Raw genomic sequence first — 15,770 nt, 5'->3', positions numbered from 1 at the left:
CAAGGAAGAAAACTTTCATAAGCACTCCAGAACCTAAATTCTGTAAGTGACATAAGTTTTGCTGGAAAACAAACTTGGCAATGCAACAACAGATACAAAATATATCCCTTTAACAGTGAGAAAATAACTTGAAAAAAGGCACTATAGTTTCATTCATCCTACTGCACACGTGGTTGTAATCTTCAAGATCTTTCTTCATTTGACTTTCTTTTAGTATTACATTTTTAATATAACTCTAGGGTTTTTTAAAAACAGAAATGGTATTTATACTTAATAAACATCTATACCATGTAAATAATTAACTGTTCTGATAAGACTGTCTTGCTGAAAATAATTTTTTCACTGAAATTTAATGAGCCAAGTTTATTTCATAAAGTAAACTTTAAGTGACTCTAAAGTCACTGTGAGTAGTGTCCAAATAAAGTACTACATAATAAATTCTATCATAAATGGCTGTTTGTAGATAGTAATAGAGTTCCTAACTGCAGTGGAATAAAAAAGGATAAAAGAGCAAGTTTATTTATAATACACTGATTTTCTGTTCCAGCAGGTCTTTGTGACATTAATGAAGGTACAGTGGTGCCAGAAGACCGCTGCAAATCTCCCACTTCAGGTAATCATACCTTTCTCTGATCTTCAGCTTCTTACGTGCTCAGAAGATGGCATGCTTTAAGTCGACACTTAATAGTTAAGTAATTGCAGAAAACTTGTTGTCTTCTCGCATACAGAGCTGCCGTAAATTTTGCTATGTTTCACAACTGCATTTTTAACACAGTTCTGATTTAAGAGATTAAGTAGGAATATGACATAATGATGAGTAAAGAGAGGTATCTGCAATACTTCATGATTCAGGCAACATGCTGCACATTAGAGTTTTGAAACATTGATAAGAGATGCACGAATTGTAGCAGTTCATGTGATTGTCTTTTAGAGTCCTTAAGTGTGGTAAAGATTTTTTTTTTTTTTTTCTTCTCTAAGAAGAGCTGATTTACGTCTGTTTTCTCATAGGTGATACATTACTATTTTTCTTTAGGATCAAATTTCTCCAGAAAGTTGCATCCTTTAAAAATAGGAATTCCCTCCTTAGGGCTCCCCACCCACTTTTTATTTTTTTGCCACTACTGTATGTGAATATTTTAAATGTAAGCTTCAGCAATATGTAACACTATTTAGGATTTTGTTTAATATTGGACAACTGAGTCTATAGCTGTGCAAAAACTTAACAGTGTATGTCGATATGCAGTATTCAAGTTTAATACTTTATGTAGTAGCTAAATAATTATTGCCTATCTTGACATATTACTTAGAAAGTTATCTCAGAGTAAAAGTGATTTTGTGTGTTTCATTCAAAGCTGTACTCAAGTTAAAAGGACAAAATTGCACGTTTACTCAAATGCCTAAAATAGTATGTGCACTCTTTGCAATATGTAGTGCAAAGTGGTAATCAATATAGGAATCTAAAGATAGTTTCCCTTTCTATTGGAGCCTGCAGATTTCAAAGCCAAGTTGAAATCATGACAGAATGTCCTCTGTGTGGCTATAGTAGAAGTTTTAACATAGATTTTATTTTCTTATTTGAAAACTGCTGTCTTTTGATGTTAATTTTAAAATGGGCAAAACTCTCATCTAGATCAGTCAGTGTCGTTTCATTTTTTGCTAACCCCTTCTTAGAGTAAATTAGATTTATAATTAAAGCAAAATTTGGCTGGAAATTTTAATATAAGTATTAACTGAAAATGTGATTTCCTGACAAACCAATGTATTATCAAGTATTGGCATGTTGAAATTGTGATCATTTTTAATGCGAGCAATTTTTGTGGTGTTTATATAGAATAAAGTGCATCTTCATTTTAAAATATGTGTCTGTAAACAAAGTTGCTGTGCAAAGATGCAATTGCAGTAAATAGCATTCTCTGTCAAGATGGAGGAGAATTATCATTCTTACGTTTTGAATTTGGCCCACTTGAAGTCCAGGCTGTCTGGCTTGATAGACTACTTTAAAATCTGTACAGTTAACAGCTAATGAGTTGTAACCCTTAACCTGTATCTTTTTTTTCCTCTTGCTCCAGCATCACTCAAATGTCAGCCCAAACCACTGCCAAACGGTACCGCTAAAACTTAAAACACTATTTAATTTTAAAGGATTCTTTCATAATTTGGAGAAGTAAAACTCAATTCACCATTTCCACTAGCAGTGTAATGAAAGCAAGTTCAAAGATGGAAATCAAGGCTTATATGGCAATATCCTAAACTGAACAAGTTGCCTCCCCTCCCTCTCTGCTTACCTCCCTCCCTCCCTTCCTCCTTTCTATTGGAGTTGTGTTAGCTGAAGCAGGCTAAAAGTTAATGCAACATGGATATTTGTTTTAGAGGATCAAAAGAGGAGGTAACTGAGAATAGATGGATTCAAATGTCCTGAAAGGAAACAGAATTAGGGGGAAATTCCTAATCTTGCAGAGGTGGAAATCAATCTCCAAGTTGAGTTGATTGTCTGAGAAGACTGTTTTGAAGTTAGTTCCTATTAGAATAAAATCTAAGAATTTGGAGAACTGAGTGTTCTGTGAAAAGAGCATATAATGCCTGAGTTACATACACAATACTAAAGAGAAATATGTTTAAAGTACCAAAAATAGTGCAAAAGATCGAAGGAAAAAGCCCCTGTTACTATCCCCTGTAAAACGGAATCTTGAAATAGTGAGAGTTTGGACTGTGCCTTCCTTCCCTCGATTCTGTCCTCCCTGCTCTTGGGGAATGAGGTAAGGTTCATCATAGGTTTTCCAGTTTCCCTTTGAGAAAGGTACATGGAGGGAGGCACCTCTCATGGAAATCATTTGGTGATGTTTGTGAGGAGAGAAGAGCTGTGGTTCTTTAGATTTTAAGTTTTATATCTCTTCTGGGCAAGAGCACAAATCTGGCTTCCAGTTTTCAGAGAGGTAAGAAAGGGCATTTTGGAGAGGTCAGCAGCACACTATTGGTGAGCTTGAGATGCAGTATGGAGGCCAGATTTAAATGAACTTTTTCCAGTCTAGCGGAAAATACATTAGCAGAAAAAGTTTGCTTGTTATAGCCTTTAAAAATGGAGAGGATGGAGTCGGCAACCGAGTCCAGTATTGGCTTTGACTGTTTAAATATTATCTGTAAAACACACCATCCACTGTTTGAGCTGAAGTCTTTATTTGCTCAAGTGATTCAAATCTTCCAGTTCTTGCACCTTTCTGTGCTCAGGTGAAGAGAAGTGGAATCTAACTTCCATTAGGCTCCCCACAGTGGGTGGGTATATGCTTGAGAGGACTGTGAAAGGGACTACCCACCTCTGCAAGTTAGGAGAACATCCTACGGTTTTAATAATGCAGAACTATAGAAATACTGTGAAAAATGCAAGCAAAATAATAACTTTTTCTTTTTTTTTTTCCTACAGAAATTAATCAGTAATAAGCTTAGGCTCCAGGTGCATTTTTCTGACCCATAAAACATTATAATGCTAAAGTGTTTTTGTGCTAACAAATGTCAATGTTTGCGTTCTAGTCTTGTTTTACACTTTGACAATATAAAATCCAATTAAATTTTGGTATTTTTTTAGTTGAGCTGTATTTTAATTTCATGGCACTGGTAAGCCTCTACTTGTGGCGTTTTAGCTGCTACTGCTTTTTTGGTATTAAGGAAAAATCTCAGGTGGCAACATTGGCTGTGACTTGTCTGCAGAATAATCGAAGAACTGTGGACTTACATTGAATTACTGCATTAGATTAATAAAAAAAAAAGAAACACCAAACTTTCAAAACTTGAGTTTGTTACAGCAGTGTTCTGTGAATCATAATCTAGGTTAATGATTTTGTCTGGAGCTATGACTAGGACAGCAGTCTAGTTATTCAATGTAAACATTTTATTTAATGAGGAAAATATTTCAAGCAATAAGCTAGCTGCACAGTGCAGTGTTGTACCCTGCATTGTATTTTTTGTGGTTAATCTCAGTATGGCAGAATTCCTCTCATACCAAAATTATTTTGATGCTATAGTATCTAGTATTGCTACAGTGAATGCCAGTATCAATATTTGTTATTGTAATGCATCTTTGTGTCATCCTTAAACTCAAAGCTTGTATTAATACATCAGTTTTGTAACAAAGATTTATGTTTGTATATCCATTTCATTCTGTCTTCACTCATAGGTTCTGGTTCACCAAACAATTCTGATGATGAGCAAAAAATGAATAATTTTATAGAAAAGGGTACAGTATTTTTTGTTTCTATAGTCTTATTTTTTCTTGATTTCATCCTTTGATACATTTAGATTGATCTTTTTTATTAAAATATTATTTACAGTGAAGACCAAAAGCAGAAAGTTTTCCAAGATGGTAGCCAATGACATAGGTAGGAACTAGAAAAATTCTGCTCTCTTCCTAATCTGGTGCCTCACTCTGCGCAACACTAACCCAGCAGCAAAAAAAAACAAACCACAAGCAACAAAATAAAATTCAAATCTGAATGCAATAAGTTATTAATATTTCATTCTTTATGCTACTCGGTAATTCTGTGGACTGCTTCTCTACTAAATACACTGGGCACAGTATTTTTTAAAAAATCAAGGATATTGGTGATTTAAATGCTCTGATTTTATAATTGCACATCTCTGTTTTCTGAATGGGTGAAATTCTAATCCATACTAGGAGTTCAGTCTATGCAAGTCACAGCATTATTCCACTACTTCTGCAAAGGAACACCCTCTTTGAGAACATGTGGTTGACTTAATTTCATTTTTTTGTCACATTCATAACCATGTATTGTGTTTTCATTTAATCATCTGGAAGAGGAATACATTTATATATATACACCTATATATAAAAATATATACACATCCCATTACTGTTCCAGAACTGTATTTACTTTTCTGCATCTATCAGTGACACAATACCCTACCAGATCCAGACTTCTTTTAACGATTTGTCAACAAAATCGCTTTGGAATATGTTGTTTGCAGGTAGATTGAACCCTTTTATGATTGGAATGGAAATTAACTCTGCTTCTGACAATTGGGTAATTAAGTAAATGTCAAGGCAAGAGGCTGTGTGATTCTTCCTTAACTGGGATATGATTATTTTCATTTCAGAATCGCTGTATTGACGGTTCATTTTGGTTTTGTTTGGCATGTTAATATGTTGCTGTATAAGGATTTTGTCTTATCTCTTTAGTCAGATCAAAAGGTTGAAACTACTTTACATAGTAATATTGGTTGCTAAACATAAGTTAACACTAGAGAAGAAGAGATTTCTTTTGCTTTAGTTTCACTTTGATTTTCTGTTTTGCAATTTCTTTTATCCTAAATGATTAATCCCTTCAATTACAATTTGGTAATTGGGAAGAAAAATAATTTAAAATTCAGTGAGACAAATACCAGTATGATGAAGTCATCTTTGGGATCTGAGGTACAAAATGAGGAAGAACAAGAATATGCCCTTTACTTCATGCTATGTTGAGCCCTACTTGCAGTGACAACAGAAATGTCAGGGAAGATGAGCTCTGGGACAGTGGAAGCCTGAATAGAGTTCAAGAAAGCAAATGACTGTCAGTAATATTATGTCAACTTATCTGTAATTTAAAAAATGGTGTATCATTTATGAGTTTTGATATGCTCTTCTAAACTACAAACTTATGCTCAGTTCTTCTAATGAGAAAAATAAGAATCTCATGCATTTTGTATCAGTGCCTATTGATGAGGTAATGTTTCCTTTTTGTTCCAAAGCAGTCTCTTCCGAGTTTAAGACAGCCTATCTTGTGCAAAGAAAAAAAGTACGTTTCAGCGTGACTTTATTGGTTTTTTCACTTTTTCTCAGAGAGTAATGTTACGGTATTAATCAAACATACTAATAACAATTCTATAGAACTATTGACATCTGTTTCGTAGAATCATAGAATGGTTTGAGTTGGAAGGGACTTTAAAGATCGTCTTGTTCCAGCCCCCCTGCCATGGGCAGGGACACCTCCCACTAGACCAAGTTGCTCAAAGCCCCATCCAGCCTGGCCTTGGACACTTCCAGGGAAGGGGCATCCACAACTTCTCCGAGCAGCCTGTTCCAGTGTCTCACCACCCTCACAGAAAAGAATTTCTTCCTAATATCTAATCTAAATCTACCCTGCTTCAGTTTAAACCATTGCCCCCCCCCATCCTATTGCTACATGGACTTGTAGGCAGTCCCAGCCTGGCTTTCTTCAGGTACTGGAAGGTCACTACAAGTTATCCCATTTCAGGTTGAAGCCTTTCAGCTGAAAGTATTGTGAATGTTTTTCACAGCTGGACAAGTGAAACATTAATTTAAAAGTAATGCATTCTTCAGGATGCAAGTTAAATGCAGAGTCGAGACAATACCCATATGATGTGTGATTCATAATGTTCTTCCAGTGAGTCCATGCTGTGTTTTATGTAACTTTAACAGTTTATTGGAAGTTTAAAGAAACTTAACCATTTCATGTGCATTCTGTTACTTTTGAGCAGTTCAGTACAATGTTTATTGTATCTTAACTGGCGTGTTTACTCTGCATGGCTTTTCCTGAGTTTACATTCTAAGCTCTTCCATATACGTAAAGCACATCTTCTTTGGTGTTAAGTTGCATGGGTTTGCATTTCATTGTTTTAAACTGAATTGTCAACTAAATGTGAATGAACAATGAGTTCTGTAAAATGTGTTGCTATCATTAACTTTGCCATGTTGTATGAAACAAATTGTTTGCTGTCATGCGTGTTCACATGGATGAATCTGATGTATGTAGCGTGACTGTAGCCCTTTGCACTGGTATGTAGTGCAGTTGGTTCAAGTTCTTTCCATTCTTTGTCAATGTGTGAAAAATAACCTGTGATATGGATTGTGAAACAGAACAAAAATTATTTACAGTGATAGTATCAGTTGCTGCTTAAATCACTCCTGTGTTTGTCACATGGGACAGTGAGTAGGGAAATACTGCTTGCTAAATGAAAAGTAATTTCATTTCAGCGATAGGGCTTTAAGGTGGTAGCATAGAACTCATGCATTTAGAAATATAAGACATTTAACTCTAATCATTTTACTGAAATTTTTATGGAGACATCTTTATTTATACCATTTCTATCATTGGTTATAGTGCCAGAAAAGGGTTCTTGCCTCATTAAAGTATCAAAAAACATCTAAGACTGCATCAATAGCATAAAGAAAACAAAATGTAAATACTTTTTGTACAAACACTTCAACTTTGCTACATGTGCTGTTTAAAATCAGTTGGTCCTCTGTCTTGTTCTAAATACTAAGTTGTGAAAATACCCAATTGTATATGTTCCAGGCTAAGGAATGGGTAATAACTCAAGTTAAATAACTTTGATAATAATAATGAATAATAACTCAAAGATCTATTATTTGTTGCTTTTGGGTCACATTTCCCTTCTATTTGCATCAAAGGTGAACTATGGTAAAAGTTGTAGTTACCTTGGATATATGGAGATACCCAGTTTCAGTAAGCTTGTATAGAAATTAGAAAATACTGTGGCCATTATTAAAAGCAACCATTTCTCTTAGGAATCTCAACTTTTTGAATGTATACATAATGTCCTGTGAAGTAGTGCAGAGAAATGTTCCAAATGTAGATGAACTTACAGGAAGAACTACTGGTGGGATGTATTCTATTTCTAAGGCCAAGTCATTTTTATACAAAGCTGTTGTAATCCAGCTTTAGTGGAAGCAAGCTTTTACTCATACTTTGGTCAGTTAATTGTTTGGCATGAAGACGTATTTGCTGTTAAATGTATAGCTATGAATCAGGTCAGAAGTTAAAATGTATTGTAGCATCAAATCAATTTCTGGAAGAGGCTTTGGCAAAAGTGCATGCAAAATACTGTAGACTCTTAGACCTTCATAACTGTTCCAGTAGGCTACATCAAATACTTTTTCAGAAAGATGGATTTTATTTTCTGTTCAAAAACAATTGCAAACAATAGTAGTAGGCAGACCTAATCAGACTAGATTTACGGCCAAACTTCTATAATTTTTACTTTTACTATTGACATAAGATTTCTCATATTTATTACATTCTAAGTGTAAATTTTTCTAACAGTGCTAAAGTTATTGACTGTTAATGCTGTTTTCATTATATCAAATCTTAAGATGCTCATAATGAGTTCTCATTTGCCCTAATGCCAGAATAGGACTGTTTCCAATGTGGTTTTAATACTTGGATCTAATTTTGGATACATTAAGTACATATTTTCTTACATTCTCTTGTCAGATGGCTTTATTATTTTTATATTGGAGGTTTCAGCATTGATAATTGATTTCTCTAGTCCAATATTCAGTTTCTCTGTGTCACCAGTACAGTGTTCAATTCTTTAAGCATCTTGAAATTGGTAATGTAAATATTCCACTTCTGTGTACTTGCCGAAGATGGAATAATTTGGGAACTTTGGTGTGTCTAATCAACTCTAAGCTGCTTAGTTATTTCTCATGAAATGTTAAATAGGCTTTATGTAAACTGTGCTGTTGCCTGTCAAAACACTTGTCTGCTTTCTACACTTCAGATTTTTAATTTTTTTTAAGTATTTAGGCTGTTGCCTTTAAGGAATGGATGAGAGATCACTCTAGCTTTTAAGCTGTTGTGCTATGCATTGTAAAGTATCAGCTCAGGATAACCCACTGCAATTAAAATGTAACTCTTACTTTTAAGCCACAACTTCTTATGGATAGTTCAGTCATGTCTCAGTGTTCAGGTTCTTTTCATTGAATTGGTTGAGCCTACTGTGCAGAATTAGAAAAATCTGTGACAGGATAATCCTTTATATTAACACCTGCCCTCTTGAGCCTGACCTGTGAAAAATCTCCAAGAAGCTTGAACAGTGTTTTGGGACAGTTCTCTAGTATCATACTTCTATATTATACTTAATTATATATATTAGCAGCAAAAAAGGATCTGTGTGTGCCTGTATATGACTCTAGGTTTTTCCAAATTAGAGAATTAAATATAGGTCTAAAGAGAGGCAAAATAGTCATTGTTGCCTTGAGCAGCAGTGCGTCAGGAGGATCAAAAGAGCTCCCTGGTCTCTGTCTCCTTGTCTCACACCAGCTGCAGAAGGACGGTCTTGGCTGTAAATGCTGCAGCAGCCACGGCCACCACCAAGAGACGCATGAAACTCTGATGGGAGAGCTGCTGCTTGAGGTCAGCCCCACCCAGCAGGAGCAGTCACCGACACCTTTGCCCTGTTACACAACTGGGTTAGAAAGTCTGACATTGATCCCTCTCTATAGATCACAGTCCTGTCTTTTCCGTTTCTCTGATTTCTATCTTTTATATTTTAGAACTGGTCTAGCATGTTGCTGTTTTTCATCTGAGGCAGAGCAAAACTGAATTTTCCAAAACTATTTTAAACCATAAGCTAGAATACAAGCAGGTTTGGATTTGTTTTTGTTTTGTTTTCTAAATATTAGAGAAATGGCTTAGCTGGCAAATAAATACTCTCTTACTGTATTTTAGGCACTTTTTTTCTGTAAACACAAGATGGCACTACTGCTATTCAAATAGATTCTTGTTTCCCAATTTACATCTTAATTATTAAGGTTTCTGACACATTGTTCTGATTTTTGTTTTTTGCATAGCAGAGTAATACACAATTTCTATAAATGACAAGTTTAACAGTTGTCTTTAACAATTCATGTACCCTCTTGTCCTACGAATGAGCATAGTTCAGTGATCATAGAAAATGTCTGACAAATTTGTTCACACAGCTGGCCTTTCATTAAGGAACAAAAAGCTAAAACTATGGATTGACTTTTAGAATTCAACACACTTACTTGTAGTTATTACCTGTTACTGAAGATGATTTTTTTTATTATGTTTTTTTGTCAATTTTCTCCAAGTTAAAATTGTGGGCTAAACATTTCTGTTTGAAAAGCCAGAAGTGACCACCCTTGTCTTCATCATGACTAAGTTAATCATTGCTGATGTTCACAGATGGTAAAAACTGTGAAAAAGCCAAAAATAACTTAAATTATTTTCTGTTGTTTATATTCTCAGCTTTTATGGTTTATATGTCTGACACAAAACAAGCATTATGGTGAGGAACGCCCGTCTTGTAATTCATGGTTCCAGATGAGGTTTCATGGTCTCTTTTCAAGCTGACAGCAAAAAGATGGGCCCCTGGTCACTTGTGCTGTTTTGTACTACAGTTTTCTGTTTGTATAGCTGAGCTCAAGAGTTGATCTTGTTGAAAGCCCTTGGCAGAAACTTCTTGTAGATGAGTTTTGGCCTCACCATCAAGCTGGGCAGATGACAGTGCCAATGCAAGAATGCAGGTAGAAAACATGCAGTCAGACTGCTCGTTTTTAGTTTCACCCTGCACTAAATTAAGTTAAGTGGCTAGCATTTCAACCTGGGAGTAAGTAATTTTACTTGGAGTACATGCTTTGTAACATTGGCACAGGAAGGAAATTAGAAAATTATTTCTGGAACCTTATTCTCAAAATTTTATAATGTATGACAGGAATAAAACTGTTAAACTATTCAGATAACTAGCATTTGCAATACTGATGAGTATATCTGATGATACAATGAAGCATTTCACTACTTGAAGGAGTGGAAGTAACTTTAAATCACATGCTATTCTTCAGGCTCTGTAGAAAATAGAATTATTTCTGTTAAAAATTAGAATTTTTAGCTGAAAGAAGCAACAAGATTCAGGCTGCTTTATTGACTGATATACATTAGAAGGTACTCCTAGAATTATGAGACTGTTCCCAACTTCTACTTTAGGTAGCGAATTATTAACCTTACAAGATAGTGAAGAATTAAATGGTAGATCAGAATTCAAGCACATGTCTGGGAAAATAAATTCAGAGTCTAGCCCTGGTCTAGCAGTTAAGCTACATCAAAATTATTCCTTCTCCAGTAATTATTGAAAGAAAGATTGAAGAGGGATGTATGTCTGCTGGTTTACTAATGACTTTTATTATAGAAACATTTTTTAGTATAATACTGCACTTTAAATGAACTTACAGGATTTCCATTCCTGTAAAGAAAATTTTGCTAATCAGGGATATGTTCAAGCATTCAGCAATATTATCAAAATTATACTCTTTTGTTTCACAGCGTTGCAAATGTTGATATGCTGCTGATTTTATAATTATTCTGTCTCCATTCTTCAAAGGTTGCCGATTGCATCTCAGATTATTAGTATTTTGCATGTGTGCATTAATGTTTTAGCATAATTCAAAGTTCATCTTTTCTCTGTTGAAAATTTCTCAGGTTTGATCAGGAAGTAGGGTAGAATAAAAGGGGATAGGATGTTAACTTTATGTAAGCTTCAGTGCACATTCTTGTCAAGAGTCTGCATTCTGTCCCCTCACCTGAGGAGATAAAACTTGAGCTTGAGCCAAAACAAAATTCATCCAATCCATCAAATTCTACCTAAAGCCTGAGGACAAATGAACTTTGCCAAAAGTAATGGAGATTTTGGTATCTTCCATGTTTTACTTTGCACCCCTTTCTTGTGGAAGTGAGGCTCTGCTTTAAGTAGAAATCTTGTTAAGTACTGCAATTAATGTAAACAATTATATATTAAATATTGGGACAGAAGCAAATAAAGGCCAGCAGAATCATGTTTATTCTTTTTTAAAAAAAAGATATACTTCACTTTTCAGCAAAGATGTCCAGGAAGCTAAGTTTGCCAACTGAGTTAAAGCCTGATTTAGGTAAGTTTACATAGTTGACTTTATTTTTACTAAAACTGTCTTAAAGAATGCAAGTATGCTGAAGTAGGAGTCCTAAATTATGTAAACTATCGTGACTTTTGTTGCATTTATCTGAAATATAGAACTAAAATTTTAATTCCACTCTTTTTGGGGGCTCTCAGACACAAAATGTCATTGCTGTCTTCATAAGGTAAGCCTGCAAATCTTGTACATGGCTTATCACACTTTTGGCCTAATTTTTAGGTATCTGTCACTCACTTTATCAGTAGTGCTGTGATAGCTAAAGCGTGAATAAGCAGGTAATGTAAAGAAAATTACAGCTTGTTTAGAACCCTCTGATATGTTTGAAAAATTAAATCTAAGAATAACAGGATATGTTGAGGTCCACTCAACAAATAGTTGGACATAGGTTTACAAATGTTAATTGTCTTGTGACCACTCTCTCTAAATGTAAATAATATGCAGATGTTTGGACGGATGACCAGTCTGAGAATTTCGTTTTGCTTCTATAAGAAGCAGTCTGTTGTGAAGTCTGTAGTGGAGATCCTCATATGGCATAAGTAAAACAGCATACAAATGAGTAGCTTTATTATCATTTCTTAGTACTTTGCCAGATTGTAGATCAGCTCCAGCTCCCCTGCCTTGTTCTGTAAAGAGGATGGGGGACATCTGTAGACCTGCTAGCAGTACGTGCATCCTGAGTGTAAAAGCTGTCTCTGCCACAGCTCGCTCCCTTTTCTGCAGTTGAGTAGCTACCCCAACCCCAGCAGAAGAGAGGCCAGGATCAGTGGCAGCTGCAGAACTTTGTGTTTGACAACTGCTGCTGGTGCAAGAAAAGAGTCCAGGGCACTGGGACATCCTGAAGCTGAGCTGGACCACCCTGGTTTACAATTGACAATTGCAGCTTGCTCCACTTGGAGGAGTGTGAAGTTGGAAGGAAGCCTCAGAAATCCTTTAATCCGTTGCTATGGCAGGGATACAGATGTCTGATGATTTAACCTCTCATCTATTCCTGAGCCTCCAATAAATAAGGTTTTAGAAAAATCCCTGACAGAAAGCTTCAATGTTTTATAGTCAGTTTAAGTAACAGGAAGTTTGACAATCTTCTTTGCTTCCATATTAACTTTTTCTTGTCCTTTCCACAGTGAACACTCTTTACTCTTTGTTTTTGCAGATTGTTGAGGGTTTTTTTCCAAAATTCAGTTCCTTCTCCTTTTTCAGGTTACATTTACTAAAGCTATAATGGCTTCTATTAAAATTCCGGAGGAGATTTCCTCATCTTTCTAAAACTCTTGTGCTCAGAACTTGAGAGATTTAACTGTGGCATTGTTGGCATAAAAGAGCAGAAAAAAATTGGTTTGTCTTCTCAATCTGTTTCTGTTCTTCCTTACCGCGTTTACTAATGATTTAGGGATTATTTCAGTTTAGGGTGAGTTGTATCATATATTGCAAACTGAAAGACATTTGTACATTAGCATCCAATTCATTCTAATTCTACCATTGTTTTACTCTCTGTTCTTTGATAGCAGTAAGTACTTAAAAGTGTTCTTTTTTTTTTCTTTTTTCTTTTTTTAATGAAGGCTGGAGAAAAGAGTGCTAAAATTCTTTCAACATTTTCTGATCCTGAAAGAGTTTCAGCATTTTCTAGATCATTAATATTTGCTGTCCTCTCTACTGAAATCATGGATTTTATTTTTCTTTTTTCATCTCAGTTCTGGTATACTTATAAAATAGTTTGTACCTTCCAAACTGTAATAGCCTTTGACTGGTTTTGCTCAACTTTGCACATGTGTGGGTATCTGCACTTAGATGCCTCATTTTGTTCTGTGTAAAATTCTCCTAGGTTTTCAGGTCTGTAAAGAATTTCCTTAGGCAATTTGGGTTTTTTTTTACTTTTCTCCTGGAGGTGTAGCTTTTGCATAGTGTTCTTCAAAGATTATCAGCTAAGTTGTAATTTTTTTTGTCACTTATGTGGCTCTGGGATACAGCAGAAATGCCTTTCTCCTAAGTTCATTATCATTTTCTCTTCTTTCTTTCCATGGCTTCTTGAAACCTGCTCTTCCACGATCTCGTTCTTTCAAATTACTTGCCTGTCATCAGATCTTTAACCTACATCTTTTCCTCCCTGAACAGCCAAACCAAATTCTAAAGTATGTGCTTCTGTATTTATCCTCTGTTTTCTAGAACAGAAGTTACTTTGAACATACTCTAGTCTGCATTATACCATTGCTTTTCAATGTTGTAATCCAGATGATTAAGGTACCATTGCCACTAGATCCTCTCCTTTTAGCTTAGTTGCTCAAAAAGAGCCTCATCTTTCCATCCTTCCAATGAAGTTGTGTGTAGTGGGTCATCAGACTGTTTTTCCTTCCTCTTCATCTGAATCTAATCCATTAACAAACAGTAGGTTCTTCCTTGACTTCAGGATAAGTAACATGCACTAAAGCATTTAAGCTCATTACCAGCAATTCTGTCTTCTGAATGTGTTGTCCACTCTCCATGATCCCCATATTGCCCGGCAAGTTAGTTTTTGAGGGGTTTTTTTCCTGTCCATTCCAATGCTGCTGGAATGTGTACGCATGCTCTTCAAATATTCAATCAGATGCAACTCAACAAATGTGTGTTTAGTTTTATGCCTATTGCAGTTAATGTATGTTTATTCAGACTGATTAATCCATGTCCGAGTTGAAAAAATGTTGCTAGTAAACATTCAAGCCTGAAGAAACAAGCATCTCTTAAGAGGCTGTGGTCATTAGAAGAATTACAAAAAACCCCAAATAATTGTTTTCATTGATTTACTCTGGATTTGATTTTTTTTTTTTCTAGATGTGAAAATGTAGGACATCAACATCTGAGTGTTTGACCTAGTTTCTTTCTATAATCCATGTTTTACATTTGACTGTAGATAAAATTCAGCAGTTTAATTTTTCTGTCCTTGTTGGAGTGAAAGAAGTATCTCCTGAGAAGATTCACTGTGTTGAGTAGATGTCTGTATTTTGTCAGCTGGAATCTCATCTGTATGCTTTTCAAATGCATGTTAGATGTTCTTTGCAGAAAGTTTTGCAATAATTTAATAAAATTAGCATAGTGATACTTGCAGAAGGTATGTGGTTAAATGTTGCTCTTTAACTCGTAATCCTGCTTTTAAAGATGCCAGTTGCATCTATATCCTATCTAAAGATCAAAAACATTAATTTTTTTTTAAATAATGATATAAATTGTATCAGACTTCTACTAAGTTGTCTTGTGCTAAAATTTTGGAATGATGAGTTAAAGTGAAGCAGTAATTTGTGAATGCACAGATAAATTCAGGCATGCTGATGTGTTAAGTGTCACCACAGGTGCAGACAGTGCACAGCTATAATGGAGCAGCATGTTTACTTGTTTGAGCTTTTGTTAATACTAGAATTTATTCTGTATTGCAAAAACCTGATTTGCTAACCAGTGAGCAAGATGTCCTGAAAAGTTTTACTGCCATTTCTAGCACTACAGTATTCAAACTGGAAATAGTCAGCTTTGTATAATAGTGCTGGGTGGCATTTGGTAGCATTTGGTGTTTCTCTAGCTAGAAGTTGGTGTCTGTCTAAATAGCCTGTTAGACCTTCTGCATACTTTCCTAAAGTGGGACAGTATTATTGTGAGTTGTTACATGTTATCCTGGTGTCTGGATGTCACTGCCACTCTTGAAGTAAAATAGTTGCATCTTCGTAAGACTATTTAACTGTTCCATGGAAGTTAATTTTTTTTTAATTTGATCAATGAAGCAATGAACAGCGAGGTTTGTAATTTTTTTGAAGGAGGGGTCTTGTTTGATGATGACTGTTACTCTCTGTCCCAAGAAAGAAATATTTGTAACAATTGTTCGTGAGAATTACGTAATGGCAATCTCTGGGGAAAAAAAGAAAAGATAGATAGGTGCTTTGTTCAGGATATGGTGTTGAAAACAGGACCAAAAGGAAATATTACTAAGGAAGAATACAAGAGTAATAATCGATAGAATGGTAGTTAGTATATACTTCGCGCTAAAGAAGAAAAAAGAAAATCTGAATTGTCTTAATCCTTGCATTTTACT

At 35.1% G+C, this 15,770-nt stretch overlaps 1 protein-coding gene across 1 annotated transcript in view; it reads left to right on the top strand.

Moving 5' to 3' along the window:
- STXBP5 (syntaxin binding protein 5 (tomosyn)) overlaps positions 1-15,770 on the top strand; it is a gene marked incomplete at its 5' end in the record, with an annotated part of 44,116 nt that overhangs the window by 20,530 nt on the left and 7,816 nt on the right. The window contains 4 exons of the mRNA XM_009869464.1: positions 551-613; positions 4,169-4,228; positions 4,323-4,370; positions 11,648-11,698. Coding sequence (XP_009867766.1) covers positions 551-613; positions 4,169-4,228; positions 4,323-4,370; positions 11,648-11,698 — 222 coding nt within the window. The remainder of the gene's footprint in view (positions 1-550; positions 614-4,168; positions 4,229-4,322; positions 4,371-11,647; positions 11,699-15,770) is intronic.

The sequence above is a fragment of the Apaloderma vittatum genome, unplaced genomic scaffold, assembly GCF_000703405.1.
Source record: "Apaloderma vittatum isolate BGI_N311 unplaced genomic scaffold, ASM70340v1 scaffold3475, whole genome shotgun sequence".
Classification (NCBI taxonomy): Eukaryota; Metazoa; Chordata; class Aves; order Trogoniformes; family Trogonidae; genus Apaloderma; species Apaloderma vittatum.
This window is presented reverse-complemented; position numbering and strand designations above follow the sequence as displayed.